Source organism: Pristis pectinata, chromosome 29 (assembly GCF_009764475.1).
Source record: "Pristis pectinata isolate sPriPec2 chromosome 29, sPriPec2.1.pri, whole genome shotgun sequence".
Lineage (NCBI taxonomy): Eukaryota > Metazoa > Chordata > Chondrichthyes > Rhinopristiformes > Pristidae > Pristis > Pristis pectinata.
Genome location: NC_067433.1, coordinates 12,128,832 through 12,152,228, shown reverse-complemented (window position 1 = coordinate 12,152,228; position 23,397 = coordinate 12,128,832). Strand labels below are relative to the sequence as shown.

The window sequence follows — 23,397 nt, the reverse complement described above, 5'->3', positions numbered from 1 at the left end:
GACCTGTTGAGTTTTTCCAGCATTCTTTGTTTTTAATGCCACAGTAATATCAGTTAGTGTTGGTGGACAGGACTCTGCTGAAACTCTTCTACTCCTCATCAAATAGGACAGTTTCACCTTTCGGATCTCCCTGAGAGAGCACACTGGCTGACATCCCATTTGGCAAGCAGCACCTCCAACAGCTTAAGCACTTGTCAGTCAGCCTTGCTTATGTGCTCAGGTCTCTCAAGTGAGACTTGAACTCACGACCTTTGGATTCCGAAGCAGGAGTACTACCCGCAGAGCCAAGGCTGACATTAGTGTTTAATGTTAATCCACGTCCTTGTGTCTCTTTCGATATCTAGAAATATAACTGGATAGAAAATTGATTCATTTTGGTGCCTACGTGCCTTTTATATTAATAATGTATTTTTAAAATGTTATGGGAAAGACGTGTTATTTGAATATCCTGGGTAACAGATTTTAAAACTACCAACAGCCATAATTATTAATTTATTTTGTTGGCACGAGTGATTGTCAGTGGTTTTTTTAAATCACTGCTGTAACTGTGGCAACAGCAGCATCTTTTGCTGCCAAGGCCAAGGGGAGATTGTGTCATTAAAGAATGATGAATTTCACAGTGCCATGTGATTCACTCATGTGTATCAACAAATACACTGCCTATAATTATCTAAGTTTCCAGAGGGTTTATTGTGGAGTTACCATTGGTATTGGTATTGGTTTATTATTGTCACTTGTAGACAGTGAAAAACTAGTCTTACATACCGATCGTACAGGTCAATTCATTACACAGTGCAGTTACATTGGGTTAGTACAAAGTGCATTGATGTAGTACAGGTAAAAACAATAACAGTACAGAGTAAAGTGTCAGCTACAGAGAAAGTGCAGTGCAATAAGGTGCAAGGTCACAACAAGGTAGATCGTGAGACCATAGTCCATCCCATCCTATAAGGGAACCGTTCAATAGTCTTATCACAGTGGGGTAGAAGCTGTCCTTCAGTCTGGTGGTATGTGCCCTCAGGCTCCTGTACCTGATGGAAAATGAGAGAAGAGAGAATGACCCGGGTGGGTGGGGTCTTTGATTATGGGCAGGCATAACAGGCAGTTGGAGTGAATCTTGAGATAACAAAGGTTGGGATGAAGGTTTCAGTATCAGACTAGTCGTGGCAGGGCTGGGTGGTCGAGGCAGAAGAGAACGCTGTTGTTCTTGGAGGCATTGCGGAGAAAGTGATTCCACTCAGAGTCTGGTAGTTACAACAACTACTTCTTCAATGCACTCATGCTTTGATGAAGCAGTAGAAATTGTCATTCTGGGGATCACTTTTCTAGACTTCTGGATCACTAGTTCACACTCCCGGGTCACCAATCCATACCCTTGGATCACTAGTCCACAGCACATAGCACTAGTTCCCACCCCTAAACCATTTGTGTGGTATTTAAAGGGACACTAACCATTGTAAGTTGCTGTAAATTAAGCAGACAGCCTTTATTATTAAAGTTATACAGCACGGAAACAGCCCCATTGAGTCTGTGTTGACCATCAAGCACCCACCTGCACTGGTTCTATTTGATGCTCCCAACATTCCCTTTAACTCCCCCTCCAGATTCTACCAGTCAGCCAATTGGCCTACCAAAAACCGGAGCACCTGGAGGAAACCCACAGGCAGAATGTGCAAACTCCACACAGGCAGCACCGGAGGTCAGGATTGAACCTGGGTTGCTGGAGCTGTGAGGCAGCAGCTTTACCAGCTGCGCCACTGTGCCGCAGGTGACCTTGCTTTTGAATCTCAGTCAGATTTCGGGGCTGAGTTGCAGACTTTTGCTTGCAGCAGCTAAACAACTATAGTAACCTGAGGAAGGACTGTGCACGTGACAAAGGCTGAGAGGAGAGTTGATGGAAGGTTTGAAGGATGGAGACTGAATGAACACTAAAAAAAAGCAAAGGTCACAGTTCATGATGATTCGTAAATGAACCGGAGGCAATAGGAGCAAAGGCTGAACTGATTGGTAGCACGACACATTCCACTTAATGGTGTCAATACGTTTAATTTTATTCTTAAATTGGAATTGAATCTCAGAGATAGAGTACAAGATGCTGTTGCTACAGTGCAGCCTTTAGAACAACTCTGACCAGGCATACATTTGTAGGAAAGATATTAAGCAAAAGATTTGATGAGCCCATGGGGAGGAAGGGGCAGAAACCTCCAGAGATGGGCCAAATGGCATCCTATGCTGTCAGTTGTCCACAATTCTGTGTGTGTCAGTGTGTGTGTGTGTGTGTGTGTGTGTGTGTGTGTGTGTGTGTGTGTGTAGTACTTAGAACCAGTTAAGATCGTGAAAACATTCAGTCGTAAGCTGCAGAAGGGAGAAGAGAAAAAATTCCAGGGATGTGGAGAACAGGGAATGTGGAACCAACTGGATCGCTCCCCGAAAGAGATATTACAGGTTTGGCAGGCAGAATGTCCTCCATGATTTTGGGTTGTGCGCTGGTGCAATCACAAGCAATTAAAGAGCTAACAAGTTTACCCATTATAGGTTAATTAAACATAAATATTTGATTTGTATTAATTTAGTATGCGTGGGTAATTTGCCACAGAGCTTCTCCAGCACAAATAATTTATTAATAGTAGAATTACCCATTGGATGTTCCCAAATTTCCAGTGTTGTTGGGAATTTGGAGAGATGTTTTAGAGCATGTTTAATTCATTCAAATTTGTACAAATTTTTGAAGACAAGATTGTGATAAGGAGAAAAAGCTGGATGGACACATCATCATGGAAATTATGCAATTTTTTTCTTACTTACTCATTTTTCAGGATGAGGACACCACTGGTAAGGCCAGCATTTATTTCCCCTCCCTTAGTGCGGGCCAGGATCCCAGTGTTAGGGGAAATGGGCAGCACCATTGAATTGCAAGGGAAAGTGGTTAGACTCTCTCTTGTTAGAGATGGCCATTGTCTATGTGTGTGACTAGCAATTTACCAGCCCATACCCAAACATAAGATAAGATATGGCCTCACCAACACCTTGTACAATTGTAACAAAACCTCTCTATTCTGAAACTCCAATCTCTTCACAACAAAGGATAAGATAAGATAAGATATCTTTATTAGTCACATGTACATCGGAACACACTGTGAAATGCATCTTTTGCGTAGAGTGTTCTGGGGGCAGCCTGCAAGTGTCGCCACGCTTCCGGCACCAACATAGCATGCCCACAACTTCCTAACCCGTACGTGGGAGGAAACCAGAGCACCCGGAGGAAACCCACGCAGACACTGGGAGAATGTACAAACTCCTTACAGACAGCGGCCGGAATCGAACCCAGGTCACTGGCGCTGTAAAGCGTTATGCTAACCACTACACTACCGTGCCTGCATGTCTTGATCTTGCTGCTTCATGGAACATAGAACAGTACAGCACATTATGGGCCCTTCAACGCACTATGTTGTGCTGACCTATATAAACACCTACTCCCTGATCAATCTAACCTTTCCCTCCTACACAGCCCATGACCCTCCATTTTACTTTCTTCCATGTGCCTATCTAAGAGTCTTTTAAATCTCCCTATTGTATCAGCCTCTACCAACACACTTGGCAGTGCATTCCAGGCACCACCATTCTCTGTGTAAAAAACCTACCCCTGATATCTCCCCTAAACTTTCCTCCTCTGACCTCAAATATCCTCTGGTATTGGCCATTGCCACCCTGGGGAAAAGGTGCTGGTTTCCCACTCTATCTATGCCCCACAATCTTATACACCTCTGTCAAGTCGCCTCTCATCCTGTGTTGCTCCAAAGAGAACAGCCCCAGCTCGGTCACCCTTTGCTCATAAGACATGCTCTCCAATCCAGGCAGCATCCTGGTAAATCTCCTCTGCACCCTCTCTGAAGCTTCCACATCCTTCTTATAATGAGGTGACCAGAAGTGAACACAATACTCTAAGTGTGGTCTAACCAGAGTTTTATAGAGCTGCAACATTACCCCGCGGCTCTTGAACTCAATCCCCTGACTAATGAAGGCCAACACACCGTATGCCTTCTTAACCACCCTATCAACTTGCACAGCAACTTTGAGGGATCTATGGACTTGGACCCCAAGATCCCTCTGTCCTTCACACTGCTAAGAGTCCTGCCATTAACCTTGTACTCTGCCTTCAAGTTCGTTCTTTCAAAGTATATCGCTTCACACTTTTCCAGATTGAACTCCATCTGCCACTTCTCTGCATCCTGTCTATATCCTGTTGTAACCTACGACAACCTTCTACACTATCCACAACACCTCTAACCTTCGTCTCATCTGCAAACTTAATAACCTATCCCTCCACTTCCTTATCCAAGTCATTTATAAAAATCACAAAGAGCAGGGGTCCCAGAACAAGAACACCACTAGTCACCGACCTCCAGGCAGAATACTCTCCATCTACTACCACCCTCTGTCTTCCGTGAGTAAGGCCATTCCAGATCCACGCAGCCAAGTCTCCATGGATCCCATGCCTCATGACTTTCTGGATGAGCCTCCCATGGGGAACCTTGTCAAACCTTGTTCATATTGTGGCAAGCAACATTCAAGCAATTCCAACACAATAAGTTGAATGCTTATCTGTTCTGTGTCTCACAAAAAGTTCTGGTGGATTTGATTTTCTTCTTTTGAAGGGCATTTCACAAGGAAATGGTTGGCTGATTTGTTTGTTGTACCTGATATTGAAAAGCCATCAACAGCTTGAGAGGGATTTGTAAGGATGATGGCTAGGTGCATGGTAGACTCAGAGCGATACAGCATGGAAACAGGCCCTTCAACAAAACCTGGCCTTACCAACGTCTTGTGCAGTGGTATCCCTAAACCGAAGAGGCATTTCCAGAGAAATTCATGATTCACAAAACAATCTGCCTTTTCCATTTTATTTTTTTACTAACAGCAGAAGATACAAAAGCCTGAAAGCATGTACCACCAGGCTCATGGACAGCTTCTATCCCGCTGTTATAAGACTACTGAATGGTCCCCTAGTACAATAAAGTGGACTTTTGACCTCAATCTACCTCGTTATGGCCTTGCACCTTATTGTCTGCCTGCACTGCACTTTCTCTGTAACTGTTGACACTTTGTTCTGCATTCTGTTATTTTATCTTGTACTACCTCAATGTACTGTTGTCATGAAATGATCTGTATGGATGGCATGCAAGTTTACCAATTTACCAATTTAAAGAAGCAAAACAAAAGATGGCATTTTTCTCCACAAGGGATGAAAATACAAACCTGTGTCTGCAGCCAACCATCGATCCCTACCTTTACCAGCTGTTCGCTAACAGGTGTAAATCATTTCACCTGCGAGCCATTTTACTGTGAATTCTGTATCTGTTTTCTCTGCTTGCTGCGTTAGATAGAATAACAACTTCACACAGAGCTTTAACATAGCAAAACATCCCAAGGTGCATCCTAGGTGTATCATCAAACAAAAGTTCTGCCAGAGAGATATTGAGGGAAAATGCCAAGAGTTTGATCAAGGAGACAGGTTTTAAAGAGGCTTGTAAAGTAAGGTAGTGAGGTCGAGGGGCTCAGGAAAAATTTCAAAGCTTGAAACCCAGACAGCTGAAGGCACGGCTGGTAACGGTGGAGCAGTCAAATCCGAGGATGATCATGTTGTCAGAGCAGTTCAGAAGGTTATCCTCTGCTTAGGCAAGCCATGAATCAAGGATGACTTCAACAGTTTATAGAGCAATGCACAGAAGGCTGGAGGAACTCAGTGGGTCAGGCAGCATCTATACAGAGAAATAGACAGTTGATGTTTCAGGTCGAGACCTTTCAACTAGACTCATCCAGATGAAGGTTCTCGACCCGAAATGTCAACTGTCCATTTCCCTCCATAGATGCTGCCTGACCCGCTGAGTTTCTCCAGCGTTTTGTGTGTTCCAGCAGATGTGGTTTCTTGTGAATTCAACAGTCCCTGGGATTGGAGGAGATTGCAGAGAGAGGGAGAGCTTAGCCCATGAATGCTTTGAAAACAAGGATGAGAATATTAAACTGAAGTAGGTCAACAAGTGTCGGGATGGTGCATGAGCAGTTCTTGGTGTAAGTTAGGACATGGTAGCAGAGTTTTGGATGACCTCCAAATTTTATGATCCTATTGTTCGATTCCATGAAGTCCACTTGCTTTTATTTCTTTTCTCTGGGCTTTCGATCATCAGAAATATATTCATCACATCCTCTTTCAGTTTACTTTATCTCTGTGTAAGCCAATCTTGTCCTACACATACAGTCATAAAGTCATAGAGCAATAACAACATGAATACAGGCCCTTCAGCCCAACCAGTCCATGCTGACCACGTTGTCCAGCTGACTAGTCCCAGTTTTCTGCGTTCAGCCCATATCCCTCCAAGCCCTGCTCCTCCATGTACTTCTTAAATTATTACTATTGTACCTGCTTCAATCACTTCCTCTGGCAGCTCATTCCATATACTCACCACCCTCTGTGAGAAAAAGTTGCCCCTCAGGTCCCTTTTAAATGTTTCCCCTCTCACCCTACACCTAGGCCTCCTAGTTTTGGACTCCCCTACCCTGGGGAAAAGACTGTTACTGTCCACCTTATCTATGCCTCTCATCATTTTAAACCTTTCTGTAAGGTCGCCCCTCATTCTCCTACGTTCCAAGGAATAAAGACCCAGCCTGGCCAACCTCTCCCTATAACTCGGGCCCTCTAGTCCTGGCAACATCCTCGTAAATCTCCTCTGCACTATTTCCAGTTTAACCACATCTTTCCTGTAACAGGCTGACCAAAACTGTACACAGGACTCCCAAGATTCAAGGACGATGGAGAAATTGATCGTTGCGCTAACAGTAATGTAGATCTTTGTTTTTAATATTTCCCAAAGGGAGACTGATCCTCTGTTCTCTCCCCAGCAGGAAATTGCCTTTTCCCAAATATGGAGCAGGAAGCAGCAACCCCTGCCATGTGCCTTCAGAGTGGAAAGATTCAACTCAGCAACAAGTCAGCTCTCCTGTAAGATCTGTGTCCGACAGCTCAAAGGTGATGAGCAGATCTTTCACGTCAATACCTCCATCCTTGAGGTAAGCTTCACAAGCGTTCTCTGGAACATAGATTTTGAGTTGGTCAAGTGGAGGCATTTGGCCAACCATGAGTTCAACATTTCTTTGGAAGAGGGATCCAGTTAGTCCAACTCTGCTCACTGTGATTTTTTTTTCTACTTTGAGTATCTCCCTACAATACAATTTGTTTCCACTATTTTATCAGGCAAGGTGTTCTAAATCAAAAAGCAAAAGAACTGCAGATGCAGAAAATCTGAAATAAAAGGTGCCGGGATACTCAGCCAGTCAGCCTGCATCTGTGGAGAGAGAAACAGTAAATGTTTCAGATCGATGACCTTTCATCAGAACTACGTGTTCCAAATCCTAGCAAGAGTATGTAAAAATGTTTCTCTCTGTGCTTTTTCTGGTTCTTCTGAAATTCCTTCTCTGAAGGAAGTGTTAGAAACGGCCTCTCTTTAGACCATAAGACATAGGAGCAGAATTAGGCTATTCGGCCCACCGAGTCTGCTCCACCATTCGATTCTGGCTGACTTATTACTCCCTCTTAATCCAATTCTCCCCATAATCTTTGACACCCTTCCTAATCAAGAACCTATCAACCTCCACTCTAAATATACCCAATGACTTGGCCTCTACAGCCATCTGTGGCATTCACCACCCTCTGGCTAAAGAAATTCCTCCCCATCTCAGTTCCAAAGGGACGTCCTTCTATTCTGAGGCTGTGCCCTCTGGTCTTAGAATCTCTCACTACTGGAAACTTCCTCTCCACGTCCACTCTATCCAGGCCTTTCAATATTCGGTAGGTTTCAATGAGATCCCCCCTCATCCTAAACTCCAGCGAGTACAGGCCCAGAGCCATCATACATTGACCCTTTCATCGCAAACCTCTTCTGAACCCTGTCCAACATCAGTACATCCTTCCTTAGATAGAGGGCCCAAAACTGCTCACAATACTCCAAATGTGGTCTGACCAACACATTATAAAGCCTCAGCATTACATCCTTGCTTTTATATTCTCATCCTCTCAAAATGAATGCTAACATTGCATTTGCCTTCCTTACTACTGACTCAACCTGCAAGTTAACCTTTAGGGAATCCTGCACTAGGACTCTCAAGTCCCTTTGCACCTCCTGATTTCTGAATTCTCTCCCCATTTAAAAGATAGTCTAGGCCTTTATTCCTTCTACCAAAGTGCATGACCATACACACTTCCCTACGCTGTATTCCAACTGCCACTTCTTTGCCCATTCTCCCAACCTGTCCAAGTCCTTCTTCAGACTCCCTGCTTCCTCAACACTACCTGCCCCTCTGCCAACCTTTGTATCATCCGCAAACTTGGCCACAAAGCCATCAATTCCGTCATCCAGATCATTGACATATAACGTGAAAAGTAGGGGACCCAACACCGACCCCTGAGGAACACCACCGATCACCGGCAGCCAACCAGAAAAGGCCCCCTTTATTCCCACTCTTTGCCTTCTGCCAGTCAGCCAATCTTCTATCCATGTTAGTACCTTTCCTGTAATAACTCTTGTTTAGCAGCATCATGTGTGGCACCTTGTCAAAGGCCTTCTGAAAATCCAAGTAAACAACATCCACTGACTCTCCTTTCTCCATCCTGCTTGTTACTTCCTCAAAGAATTCCAACAGATTAGTCAGGCAAGATCTCCCCTTAAGGAAACCATGCTAACTTCGGCCTATTTTATCATGTGCTTCCAAGTACCCTGAAAACTCATCCTTAATAGTGGACTCTAAAATCTTACCAACCATTGAAGTCAGGCTGACCAGCCTATAATTTCCTGTCTTTTGCCTCCCTCCCTTCTTAAAGAGTGAAGTGACATGAGCGATTTTCCTGACTCAAGTGATTTTTGAAAAATCACTACTAATGATTAGATTTCTTTATTGGTCATATGTACGTTGAAACACACAGTGAAGTGCATCTTTTGCGTAGCGTGTTCTGAGGGCAGCCCGCAAGTGTCACCACACTCTCCACAATCTCTTCAGCTACCTCTTTCAGAACCCTGGGGTGTAATCCGTCTGGTCTACATGACTTATCCACCTTCAGGCCTTTTGGCTTCCCCAGCACCTTTTCCTTAGTAATAGCAACTACATTCACTTCTGCCCCCTGACTCTCTCGAACTTCTGGCATGTTGCTGGTGTCTTCCACAGGGAAGGCTAACACAAAATACTCATTCAGTTCGTCCGCCATTTCTTTGTTCCCCATTACTACCTCTCCAGCATCATTTTGCAGCAGTCCAATGTCCATTCTTGCCTCTCTTTTACTCTTTATATATCCGAAAAAACTTTTGGTATCCTTTTTTATATTATTAGCCACCTTACCTTCATATTTCATCTTTTCTCCCCTTTTTTGCTTTTTTAGTTGCCTTCTGTTGGTTCTTAAAAACTTCCCAACCCTCTATCTTCCCACTAGTTTTTGCAATATTGTATCCCCTCTCTTTTGCTTTTACACTATCTATGACTTCCCTCGTCAGCCACGGTTGCCTCATCCTCCCTTTAGAATGCTTCTTCTTCTTCTTTGGGACAAACTGATCCTGCATCTTCCGAATTAGTCCCAGAAACTCCTGCCGTTGCCGCTCTACTATCATCCCTGCTCGCGTCCCCATACAATCAACTTTGGCCAGCTCCTCTCATGCCCCTGTAGTTACCTTTACTCAACTGTAATACCGGTACATTCGATTTCAGCTTTTCCCTCTCAAACTGCAGGGTGAATTCTATCATATTATGATCACTGCCTCCTAAGGGTTCCTTTACCTTCAGCTCCCTAATCAAATCTGGTTCATTGCACAACACCAAATCCAGAATTGCCATTTCCCTAGTTGGCTCAACCACAAGTTGCTCTAAAAAAACCATCTTGTAGGCATTCTACAAATTCCTTCTCTCGGGATCCAACGCCAACCTGATTTTCCCAGTCTACCTGTATATTGAAATCCCCCATGACCATTGTAACATTGCCTCACTTACACGCCTTTTCCTTACATCTCCTGTTGTAATTTGTACCCCACATCCTGGCTACTATTTGGAGGCCTGTATATAACTCCCATCAGGGTCTTTTTACCCTTGCGTTTTCTTAACTCTACTCACAAGGATTTGATTTTGTTTTTTTACCAACAGAGGCACCCCACCCCCTCTGCCCACCTGCCTGTCTTTTCGATAGGATGTGTATCCTTGGATGTTTAGGTCTTAGCTGTGATCTTCTTTTAACTACGACTCTGTGATGTCCACAATGCCATATCTCCCAATTTCTAACTCTATAAGCTCATCTACCTTGTTTCGTATACTGCGTGCATTCAAATATAGTATCTTCAGTCCCGTATTCACCACCCCTCTTCTCAAATTTGTCTCCATGTTTCCTGAAGTTAAATTCTTATCCTTTTCTAAACGTTCTGTCCTATTTTTTAGTCTGGAGACTTCAGCAACTTCTCCTGCGCTCTCTTTCCCTTTTACTTTATCCATATTTTTCCTATCCGTTGAACCCACCCCCCTACTATTTAGCTTAAAGCCCTATCCACAGCCCTAGTTATGTGATTCGCTAGGACCCTGGTCCCAGCGTGGTTCAGGTGGAGCCCGTCCCAGCAGAACAGCTCCCTCCTTCCCCAATACTGGTGCCAATGTGCCGCGAATTCAAACCGACTTCTCCCACACCAATCTTTGAGCCACGTATTTAGCTCTAATCTTATTGACCCTGTGCCAATTTGCACATGGCTCAGGTAACAATCCAGAGATTATTACCTTCTTGGTTCTGCTTTTTAATTTAGTCCCTCGCTGCTCAAATTCCTTCAGCAGAACCTCTTTCCTTGTTCTACCTATGTTGTTGTTACCCACGTGGACCACAACAACTGGATCTTTCCCCTCCCATTCCTCTGCAGGTCAGATGAGATGTCCCGAATCCGGGAACCAGGCAGGCAACACAGCCTTCAGGTCTCTCGATCCTTGCAACAGAGAATTGTGCCTATTCCCCTGACTATACTATCCCCAATTACAGCTACACTTCTCTTCTCTGCCCCCTCTTGAATGGCTCCCTGAACCACGTGCCACGGTTCAGTTGCTCATCCTTCCTACAGCTCCCATTCTCATCCACACATGGAGGAAGAATCTCAGACCTGTTGGACAAGCTCAAGGGCTGAGGCTCCTCCAGCACCACCTCTTGGATCCTCCTACCTGCCTCACTCGCAGTCACACCTTCTTGTCCCTTACCACTGACCGAATTCGAAGCAGTTAATCTAATGGGTGTGACTGCCTCCTGAAACACAGCGTCCAGGCAACTCTCCCCCTCCCTGATGCATCGCAGTGTTTGAAGCTCAGGTTCCAGGTCACCAACTTTGAGCCTGAGTTCCTCGAGCAACCAACATTTGCTGCAGATGTGGTCACCAGGAACCACGATGGGGTCCACCAGCTCCCACATCATGCAGATACAACACATCACCTGATCCTGCATCCCTACTTTATTTCATTAGTTGTAATTTGGTGTCTTTTTATTTAATTGCTATGTTGTCAGTATCCTCGTTCCAATCTCAACTACAAGCCTACTGACCAATTCATCTGTCAGAGTAATTTAAAGAGGAAAAGTTAAGGGTCTTACCTCGTCCTCTCTGAAGTCTCCTCTCTCCGAAGTCTCTCGAGCCAAAGCCTCAAAGCCCCATTCTTACACTGGACCGCTCCATAATTGCCGCTGCACTTAAGCTTACCTTCCTCTTATTGGCAGCTGCTGCCCAATTAGCGAATGAGCTAATCAACAAGGCTTGCTCTTTTAACTCCTTTCCACTCTCACTCTCGCTCCTGCAAAGTGAAACTCACCAGCAACTTTAATTGCTCTGTAACAGTCTTCATAATGTTAAACAAACCTGGCAGAAAGGAAAGGTAACTCGCCACTTTATGTTAGCACCACTCCCTGTGGTGCTAAGACTTTGTCTTGAATTGTTAAATTGTCGATTTATCACTTACAGCCGTTATGCGACAATCTACAAGAAGCCTCACGGTGCATGAAACTCAGTTCTTGGAAGGCATTTCAAATTCAATCAGCGGCCATTCTTTAATTACCCTTGTGGTTCCAGTCTTTGAAAGAAGGAAATTAATTTATATTGTGATATTAATGTCCCTCTCAAGCCCTCACCGTCCCGCAGTGTATTAAATACCTTTTGAAATATAGTTATTGTTTCAATGTATAAAATTTGACAGCTAATTTACAAGGTCCCACAATGTGATGATGAATCTGTTTGTTGGTAAAGTTGATTGGGGAATACCAATTGTCCAGGGCACCACTCCTCTTCAATATAATGTCATGGAATCTTTTACATGGACCTTAAAGAGCAGACAGCATCCCTTCTTAAATTCCCATCTGAAGGAGCACCTCTGTCATTGCAGTGCTCCCTCAGCCTAGATATTGGTGTTGAAGTTGCTCAGACAGGACACAAACTTGCACACTGTTATGGAAGGAAATGTTTCATAGAGTCATACAGCACAGAAGCAGGCCCTTCGGCCCAACTGGTCCATGCTGACCAAGATTCCCATCTAAGCTAGTCCCATTTGCCTGCGCTTGGCCCATATCCCTCTATCCATGTACCTGTCCAAGTGCCTGTTGAACATTGTTCATGTACCTGCTTCAACCACTTCCTCTGGCAGCTCGTTCCATATACTGACCACCCTCTGGATGAAGAAGTTGCCCATCAGTTTCCTCCCAAATGTCCCCAGTTCAGCTTTACGCCCATAAATATTAAACGGTGTGGGAAGCCACTCTTAAAACATTGAGTGCCTTGACTTGGAATCACTCTGCTGGACATGGAGTTGGCATTCAGGATTTCTCCCCCACATAATGAAAGGAATGGCAGCAATGCCACTTTCAAATGAGATGCCGATGGAAATCTGGTCTTATGTGGAACAAAGTATGTTTAAGAGAGGATGTAAAAGGAGAATCTGGAATACACTGCCTGAGAGAGTGGTTGAAGCTGGGTCACTGACAGCATTTAAGAAATGTCCAGATGAACAATTGAATTGCTTAGACATAGAGAGCTTTGGACCAAGTGCTGGGCTATGGGGTTAATACAGTAGGGTTCCCACTGGTGAACGTGGACAAGTTGGGCTGAATGGCCTGTGTACAATTCTATGATTCGAATCTACTATAACTAGAATGTGCTGGCAGAGGAGGGGGTGGAATCAGAGATAGTCACTAGTTTTCAGAGGCATTTAGACAAGACTGTTAAATAGGCAAGATACAGTAGGATATGGTCCTAATGTGGGCTAAAAGGTCCTCATGGATGTAGTGGGTTGAAGGGCCCATTTCTATGCCATATGATTCTGAGACTCCAGTCCCAAGGATAAATGCACCAGGGAAGAACATGCAGAGACTAGGATTGCTCTCTTAAAGCAACTGAGGAGGCATGATAAAGCTGTTCAAAATCTTGAAGGGTTGTAGAGAAACTGCTTTCGGTGGCAGAATAGTTCACTACCATAGAATCATACTGGCACAGAAGGAGACAAATAGGTCTATGCCAGAAATGTACCTTACAGTGATCTGGAATGCATTGCTTGAAATGGTTGGGGAAGTATATTCTCCCTTTGCATCCTCTCCATCGTCATCCTCAAGCATACTTTGCTCCGTATAGGAGTGGATTTCCGTTGCCAACTACTTGAACCTGACATTGCTGCCCATTGTAGACACTGCTCTATTTTCATTTCGTTATGAAAGGGGAAGATTAAAGATCAGTGGGCACTAGGATTAATGGGATGAACCTTTCAAAGAGGCAGCAGGAGTTAGACACAGTTGAAGTACCATCTTCTCTATTCAGACATTCCAATGCTTTTGTTTCATTTGCATGTGATGTACTACTTAAGATTTTTTTGAAACAAGTTGTAGAATAATTAATAACTTTAGATGCTCTGCCTTCAAGGGCAGGTACTCTGAGGTGTGGTTCAGTGTGAGGTTAGGTGCACAATGCCCTGTAATTCTCATCCCCAAGGTGCTCCCAGTCTCACTGCCATTATTATACTAGTTGCCTTAGCAGATTTCATTAAACTTCCCCATGGATTCATTCAGCCCATGTGGTGTTGAGTATTTCTGTTGAATCTTTGAATATTTCTGGTTATTTTGATCCTACTTCCACCTCTGAAACGTTGCCCAGTCCAAACTGCTGCCGAAACCTTCCTCCATGCCTTCAACTTCAGAAGCTCTCCCACCTTCTACCTTCCAAAAGCTAGGAGCTCATCCAAAACTCTACTGCCTAGGGTCTACCTTACACTATTTTCACATTATCACAGTGCCAGCTGACCTGTATTGACTTCTGGTAAACTAATGCCTTGTTTTTCAAATACTCTTTCTAATTCATTCAATGGCTCTGCCTGTCCTCTGCAAATTCCTCCAGCCCTAAAAAACTCTGAGATCTCTGTGCACCTCCAACATCCTAATGATGTGTGATTTAATAGCTTAAATGGGCACTGAACATACTCCTAATATGTAGGTGGCTGGTCGAATCAGGGGGAGTTGATGGGGATCAGTGGAGAATGAAAAGGGATTAGTGTAGGATTAGTGTAAATGGGTGCTCAGTGATCAGTGCAGCGATCATACAGCCTGTTTCTGTGCTGTATGCCTTTGTGATCAGTTAATTCCTACCTCAGACCTGTAACCTGTATAAACACAACTGTTGTACCACCCATTCCCAGTTACCTAAAGTTTGATACAACTGAGTGGCAAGATCTGCTGTGTCAGCCAAATTAGTGTGGGACTGGAGTCACATTCAGGCCTGGTTTAAATAAAAAGAAATCAATGTGTATCATATTTATTATCACTGACATACAACGTGGTTTGTTGTTTTGCGGCAGCAGTACGGTGCAAAGACGTAAAATCTATACATTACAAAAATAAGTAAATAGTGACAAAAAAAGGAATAATGAGGTAGTGTTCATGGGTTCATGGACCGTTCAGAGATCTGATGGTGGAGGGGAAGAATCTGTTCTTGAATTGTTGACTGTGTGTCTTCAGGCTCCTGTACCTCCTCCCAGATGGTAGTAACGTGAAGAGGGCATGTCCCGAGTGGTGAGGGTCCTTAATGACGGATGCTGCCTTCTTGAGGCACCGCCCCTTGAAGACATCCTCGATGGTGGGGAAGGTTGAGTCCGTGATGGAGCTGGCTGAGTCTATAGCTGTCTGCAGCTTCTTCCTTGTGCATTGAAGCCTCCATACCAGGCGGTGATGCAACCAGTCAGGATGCTCTTCACCGTGCATCTATAGAAATTTGTAAGAGCCTTTGGTGACATACCAAATCTCCTCAAACTCCTAACGAGGTAGAGCCAAAGTAGAGTTTTTTTTTCAAAAATAATCCTATTTAATGCTCATTTACACTAATCCTGCACTAATCCCATTTTATTCTTCCCATATTCCCATGAACTCTCCCCAGACTCGAACCATTCACCTACACACTAGGGGCAATCTGCAGCAGGTAATTAGCCACCAACCCACACATCTTCAATGGAAGGAAGCCAGAGCATTCAGGGAAAACCCACACAGTCACAGGGAGAGCATGCAAACTCCTCACAGACAGCACCCAAGGTCAGGATTGAACCTAGGTCACTGATACTGTGAGACACTGGCTCTACCAGCAACACCACTGTGCTGCCCCAACTGCATGAAACCACACTGATTGTCTCCCAGCCACAGACTGCAGCCCAGTTCCAGAAGACCTATCTAGGTTTGGTACCTTGTATGAACCTTGTTCTGTTCTCAAAAATCTACTGTATTCACATTGAGGCAAATCTCAAAGTTGCAATGATAAAGCTCAGCAAAGCAGTTGAACTACTGAATGGAAAAGAACAACTGCCAGCACTTGGAAAGGATTTTTTAATTCAACTGATTTATCTCCCCTTCATCTGAGAAGCCAACTCAGCAGAATTGGAAAGAATAAGTTAAAAATAGATTCCTGAAATCATAAACCCAATATTTATTTTGCCCTGACTATATCCAAACTACACACCCACTTGCCCTACTGGCCACCACAGAACTAGGGAGAGAGCAAGTCATCTTCGACCCTCAGGCACTGCCTGCGTATTGCAAAGAGTCACTCCAAAGAGGTGTTTAATAAAGATTACATTAATGCAGCCATTGCATTCTGCGTATATATAATCAATTTGTATTTATGAGCAGCAATTGATGTACCTTGTGGCATCCAGTGTCTTTGTGCACGGGAGCTGTTGGTGGAACTGAGTGGAGTAAGACCAGGTAAATCGTGCGCAGCATCACACTACCAATGCCAGCATTAACTTAACGTTCACTACTTGCTATGGGGCATTCATAATTGATGAGCAATTCATACATATAGCTGATTCGTGGATAATGCATCAGCAAGCGATGGTTACTTGATAATGGTTTTGAAGAAGACATTTTAAGAGAATAATCTGCAGGGTCCCTGCGTGAGAAAATTATTTTCCTATCCCCGCTGGTGAAATCACTGATCGTTTTAGTCTGGACAATGATTAAAGACACGTGTCTGTTCTTACAGGGCGAGAGAGAAGCTGTTCACCTCTGCGCACAGGTTGCAAGTGGTGTGGCCAATTTAACAGGCCCCAAACCGTTTAAGATCCCATATTCCATCAGACAGAAAATCTGTTCCACATTCGACATTCCCAGTGCGACAGGCAAGGACTGGCGGCTGTTAGCGCAGAAGCTGCACATTGACAGGTGGGTGGACCAAAGGCAGACCCACCTGGGAGAAAGGGTCACTTTCTGAAAGCCAACTTTTATATTCATTTGGTTTTAATTCTCTCAGATACTTCAGCATTGACAGGGTGAACTCGAGCAATGCACAATGAGGGGGTGCCTGGGAGTGTGTCAGTGTTTACAGGGGGTCCCTGGGAGTGTGTCAGTGGTTACAGGGGGTCCCTGGGAGTGTGTCAGGATTTATAGGGGGTCCCTGGGAGTGTGTCAGTGTTTACAGGGGGTCCCTGGGAGTGTGTCAGAATTTACAGGGGGTCCCTGGGAGTGTGTCAGTGTTTACAGGGGGTCCCTGGGAGTGTGTCAGGATTTATAGGGGGTCCCTGGGAGTGTGTCAGTGTTTACAGGGGGTCCCTGGGAGTGTGTCAGGATTTACAGGTGGTCCCTAGGAGTGTGTCAGTGTTTACAAGGGGTTCCTGGGAGTGTGTCAGTGTTTACAGGGGGTTCCTGAGAGTGTGTCAGGATTTACAAGGGGTCCCTGGGAGTGTGTCAGGATTTACAGGGGGTCCCCAGGAGTGTGTCAGTGTTTACAGCACATCACTGGGAGTGTGTCAGTGTTTACAAGGGGTCCCTGGGAGTGTGTCAGTGTTTACAGGGGGTCCCTGAGAGTGTGTCAAGATTTACAAGGGGTCCCTGGGAGTGTGTCAGGATTTACAGGGGGTCCCCGGGAGTGTGTCAGTGTTTACAGCACATCACTGAGAGTGTGCCAGTATTTATAGGAGGTCTCTGGGAGTGTGTCCACATTAACAGGGGTTCTCATTTTTGGAAGGGAGTGGTCAGGATTTCCAGGGAGCCCCTGGGAGTGTGTCAGGATTCACGGGGGTCCTTGGAAGTGTGTCAGGATTTATAGGGGGTCCCAGGGAGTGTGTCAGGATCTCCAAGGGATATTAACAGGGGATCCCTTGGAGTTTGTTTGCATTAAAAGGCATTTGCAAGGTGTCTCAGAAGCTGTTCAGTATTTTCAGGGGGTCCCTGGGAGTGTGTCAGTGTATACAGTGGATCCCTGGGAGTGTGTCAATGTGTACAGTGGATCCCGGAAGTGTGTCAGTGTGTACAGTGGATCCCTGGGAGTGTGTCAGTGTAGACAATGGATCCCTGGAAGTGTGTCAGTGTACACAGCGCATCCTGGGAGTGTGTCAGTGTATACAGTGGATCCCTGGGACTGTGTCAGTGTTTATAGGGGGCCCTGGATGTACACACTGTCAGTGTGCTTTCTCAGTATGGTCATTTTCCCTTTCACTTCTCAAATGCCATGGGTTTTTTGTGGAATCCCTATTCGGCTGTGAGTCACAAGGCTCTGTGACAATTGCACAAAAATGCCGGCTTGTGTCTCCAGTGTAGAACAGAGGGTGTCAGCCAGCTGGCCTACTAAGCCTTATCTGCTCTCTCAAATGAATACAATGGCACTATTCTGGACTCTTCACTGCCTGCCCAACATTTAACCCTCAGTCAACATAATGATTATGTGTTGATTATTATTTCTCCATGTGGGAGTTTGCTGTGCACAAGGCTGCATTCCAGTGGTTGCAAGATATTTTGGACCATCCTGCAGTGGTGAGAGGTGTCAGGTCTTGTTCTTCTGTTCTTCCCTCTAGGAACCTGAGCTACTTTGCAATAAAGAACAGCCCAGCCAGCACCATCCTGGATATATGGGAGGCACAGCATCAAAACGACAGGGACCTTGACTCCTTAGCCAGCGCCCTGGAGGAGATAGGCAGGATCCAGTGTCCCAGCTCAACAACACCCGAAGGTGACAGCGACGAAGCAGACTACAACTATGGCGGATGAATGCGACCCTTGCGCGGCCAAGCCCAGCTGCCCATTGGTTCTGCTCCCCCTGAGCAAGCTCTGCTCAGTCACAATATAGGAAAGATTTCTCAGGAAATGCTAATGGTTTACTGTCCAAATCTTTGGATGTGTATGTAAATAGAATTTCTTTGTAAATATTCCCAATAGGGGTGCACCAATTATAAATCATTAGATGAACCAATCCTCAGTTTGTTGGCCTGTTGCAATCAGCGTACATATGTCAACTGGTAGGTTCCTCACAGTGTTTCTCTGCCCAGTATTACTCCATGGGAAATCCAGCAGAGATCTCATAAGCACATAAGGTGCTGCTCTCTGTGCCTGCACAGGTGAATTCAAGTCAAAGCAGCCCACTTGGCTGGCGACCCATCCACCTTCCTAACTATTCAACTTCAAAGTCGAGTTTACTGTCATATGCACAAGTACATGTGTGCACAGGTGCAATGAAAAACTTACTTGCAGCAGCATCGCAGGCACATGGCATCAGATAGGCAGCATTCACAAGAAAAACATAAATTAAGCATAAATTGTACACAATTTTTACAAGAAAGAACAGATTTAGAACAAAAAAGAGTCAATTTTAGTGCATAGTGGTCATAGTGTTGTAAGTGATTAGGGTTGTGCCGGTTGGTTCAAGAACCAAATGGTTGAAGGGAAGTAGCTGTTCTTGAACCTGGTCGTGTGGGGACTTCAGGCTTCTGTACCTCCTGCCCGATGGTAGCTGCGAGAAGGTGGCATGGCCCAGGTGGTGAGGATCTTTGATGATGGATGTTGCCTTCATTCTTTCATCACCAGCCGCAGTGCGTTCCATCTACAAAATGCACCACAGTTACTGGCAGAGGCTACTCTGACCACACCTGCCTAATTCCTGACTTCTACCACCTAGAAGGACCAAAGCACATGGAGCAGGCTCATGTGAACACCAATGCCCCCATAGGTGCCCTCACACGCAGGCTTGGAAATGCATTACCATTTCTTAATCATCACTGGGTCTAAACCCTGGAAACCTCCAAGCAGCAGTACTTTGAGAGTGTGTTTATACATGGGCTACAAAAGGGCAGCTCGATCCCAACTTCACAAGAGCAGGCAGGGTTGGGCAATAAATATTGACCTTGCCAACGAGTCCATATCCAGTATATAAATAATTTTTTACAAAAATATGTTACCTTATTTACTCAGAATTTACCCAGGAGTGTCTCTTCTCACCAATCCCTACAAGCCCTAACCTCTTTCCTCTTCAAAGGGATGAGGAATAGCCCATTAATTCCCATCAGAATGAAGCAGCTCTGCAGCTTCCCAAGAAAATGGAATCTATGCTTTACCAACGGAGGACACCCTTCACTACTGGCCTGTAAGATAAGATAAGATATCTTTATTAGTCACATGTACATCGAAACACACAGTGAAATGCATCTTTTGCATAGAATGTTCTGGGGGCAGCCCGCAAGTGTCGCCACGCTTCCGGCACCAGCATAGCATGCCCACAACTTCCTAACCTGTACATCTTTGGAATGTGGGAGGAAACCAGAGCACCCGGAGGAAACCCATGCAGATACGGGGAGAACGTACAAACTCCTTACAGACAGCGGCCGGAATTGAACCCGGGTCGCTGGCGCTGTAATAGCGTTATGCTAACCGCTACACTACCGTGCACATGCTTTGGAATGAACACACCAATCATTGCAATAACTACGCACCGACACAGCAGACGAATCTAAAGCCAAAGGCATGGGTTTAAGGTGAGAAGTAAGAGGCTTAGAGGGGATTGAGGAAGAATCTTTTCACCCAAATGCTGGTCAGAATCTGGAACACTGCCTGAGGGACGGTGGAAGCAGAGACTGTCACAACATTTAAGAAGCATCTAAACAAGCACTTGAATTGAAAAGGTATAGAAGGTTACGCACCAAGCACTAGTAAATGGGATCAGAATAAATCAGGAGTGATGGACAGAATGGGCCATAGGGACTGTTTCTGTTCTGTGTGACTCTGTGACTCTAACCTCAATCAGTGGTGCCCCTAGGTTGCATTCAGTTTATGTTGAAGCATACTTTTCAGTAAGCCATTAGCTGAGGCTTTAAAATAAGTGTTGAAGATACACAACAGAATTGTAAAGTCTACTTCCTCCAGGTATGGTGAACTGTTCTCAGAGCCTGGTGACCTCCTGACCAAGGGTCCACTTAAAAGTCTTTTCACTCTTTCATTTCACAATACTGGAAAACATGTTTAATACTTGAAGCATGTTTTTGCACATGGTTCTGACCTACAAGTTTTGCGACCCAATTTGTAATACATTTTTTTGTTAAACAGTCCCTTCCATCTGAGACACCGAAGCCAGTAGAACAAGGTGTGATGCCAGCTTGAACTAAACCAGTCTTAAGGCCTTCACTTTCATGTCAAGCGCTTGTTTGATTGGTAGACAAAATAATTGTTGCACCTTTATAATGAAGTAAATGTTCCATTCTCCTCTCGCTCCTGAATAGTGCTGTACACATACATCTGGCGTGAATGTTCTTGCTGCATTCTTGATGGATTTTGTAAGCTATTTACTAATGCCCCCATTCTGCCAGCAACCAGCAAAGACTGATTTCTCTTGAAATCCACATTTTCCCAAATTGGTGGATCCTTGTGTGTTTACTTTTGCGTACAAATCATTAAATTTCTGTGGTTCTTGATCTTTCTCTTTGTTTTAATTGACGGAGAAGTCTGTGGTGGCTGAGATGACATGTGGCTGTAAGACAGCATATGTAACTTACACCAGACACAGTAATTACAGCCATGTGAACGTTGCATTGAATAATACTTTCCATCTCCCCGCTGAATCATAGAAAGTCTATGGGACAGATGGGAACAATTTGACCCATCACTTGAAGAGCTACCTAGTCTAACCCCACCTTCCAGAACTTGATCCATTGCCCTGCAGTTCAGGTGCACATCCAAGTACTTTTTAGGGCCACTGCTTCACAACTGCAGGGATGCAGGTTCAATCCTGACCTCCAGTGCTGTCTGTGTGGGGTTTGCACATTCTCCCTGTGACTGTATGGGTTTCCCCCAGGTGCTCCAATTTCCACCCACATCCCAAAGACACGCAGGTTTGGTAGGTTAATTGGCTGCTATAAATTGTATAGGTGAGTGGTAGAATCTGGGGGGAGTTGAGGGAGTGTGGGGCAAATAAAATGGGATAAGTGTTGGATTAATATAAATGGATGGTTGATGGTTAGCATAGATTCAATGGACCAAATGGCCTGTTTCCATGCTGTATAACTCATGAAAAGTGCTAGGCATGTGAGCCTTTTTCTCATCTCCCCTCTAATCCTGTTAGTGTTTGCTTTTAGCCTGTGCTCCCTTGTCTTTTGACCCCTGTGCTGAGGGAAATAGGTTTATTCTGCCTGAATCCCTCATAATATACAATTCAATTAAGTCTCCCCTTGGCCTTTTCTGTTCCAAAGAAAACAGCCCCACGTTCTCCAATCTCCCCAGGTATGGGAAAAGCTTCCTGTGAACAGAAACGCCCAGAATGGATTGATTTCAAGATCTTTCATTTGACTTAAATATCCTTCCAAGGCAGCTTCCCTTCCTGCAGTTCTGCAGGTTTCTCTTGAAACGGACATCATGAACACACACCGTCCGGTGTGGAATTACCTCTTGCTGTGCCTCAGACATTAGCTTTTTGCCTCCGAATTAGTAGGTCATGGGTTCAAGTCCCACTTGAGGACAAAATCCAATCTGATGCCGTACTGAGGGAGTGCCGCACTGTCAGAGGCATTACCTTTCAAGGAGCCATTCCGCCAAGGCCCCACCTGTTCTCTCAGGTGGACTGAAAAGATCTTGTGCGGTATAATAAAAACTCCAATAATCCAGCATCCAATTGTTTCAAAATCCCGGTGGCTCGGCATCTAGTTCACTCGTAATTCCGCAGTGTGAGCCAGGATCCAGAGTGCAAGTGGGGTGTGCAGCCAGACCCAGGGTTAGGATCAAGACAAGATTTCTTTATTGGTCACAGGTACATCGAAACACACAGTGAAATGCATCTTTTACGCAGAGTGTTCTGGGGGCAGCCCGCAAATGTCGCCACTCTTCCGGCGCCAACATAGCATGCCCGCAACTTCCTAACCCGTACGTCCTTGGAATGTGGGAGGAAACCGGAGCACCCGGAGGAAACTCACGCAGATACGGGGAGAATGTACAAACTCCTTACGGACAGTGGCCGGAATTGAACGCGAGTCACTGGCACTGTAATAGCGTCACGCTAACTGCCACACTACTGTGCCTGCCCTTAGGAATAGTAAAGGGAAAAAATCACTGGTGGGAGTTGTCTATAGGCCACCAAACACATTCCAGTGACACAGGCAATAAACCGAGAAATAGATGTAGCAGAGGATGCGGAGAGTTGTTGTGCAGAGGGACTCGGGATGTGGGTATGTCTGTGGCCAGAGCTGGGATCTAGAGTACTTGCTGTGACCAGCTGAAACATGTACAAGTAGAAACTCACCGGATTCACTTTTCCATTTCCTTTCAACTCACCAGGGTCACTGAAAAATTTGATGCTATTGTATAACATGTTAAGAAGTGTGCTGGGGTACTAATTAAAGTAAAATCCAATAGTCCATAAAATCTGCTGGTCCAGCATCACCAAAGGGTGGTGGATTATTGATTCATAAGGTTATACAGCACAGAAACAGGCCCTTCGGCCCAACTTATCCATGTTGACCAAGATGTCTAATCCGATTTGCCTGTGTTTGGCCCATATCCATCTAGACCTTTCCTATCCATGTACCTGTCCAAATATCTTTTAAATGATGTAATTATACCTACCTCTGCCACCTACTCTG

General features: G+C 44.9%; 1 protein-coding gene across 3 annotated transcripts in view; it reads left to right on the top strand.

Moving 5' to 3' along the window:
• The window catches only part of LOC127584315 (netrin receptor UNC5D-like), a 562,203-nt gene extending 540,981 nt beyond the window's left edge, over positions 1-21,222 (top strand). For 2 of the 3 annotated variants that reach the window (XM_052041008.1, XM_052041010.1), the window contains exons 15-17: positions 6,898-7,065; positions 16,551-16,729; positions 18,358-21,222. In XM_052041008.1, coding sequence (XP_051896968.1) covers positions 6,898-7,065; positions 16,551-16,729; positions 18,358-18,550 — 540 coding nt within the window. In that variant the 3' untranslated portion in view covers positions 18,551-21,222. The remainder of the gene's footprint in view (positions 1-6,897; positions 7,066-16,550; positions 16,730-18,357) is intronic. The other variant, XM_052041009.1, reaches the window with a different exon arrangement.
• Positions 21,223-23,397: the final 2,175 nt, after the last annotated feature.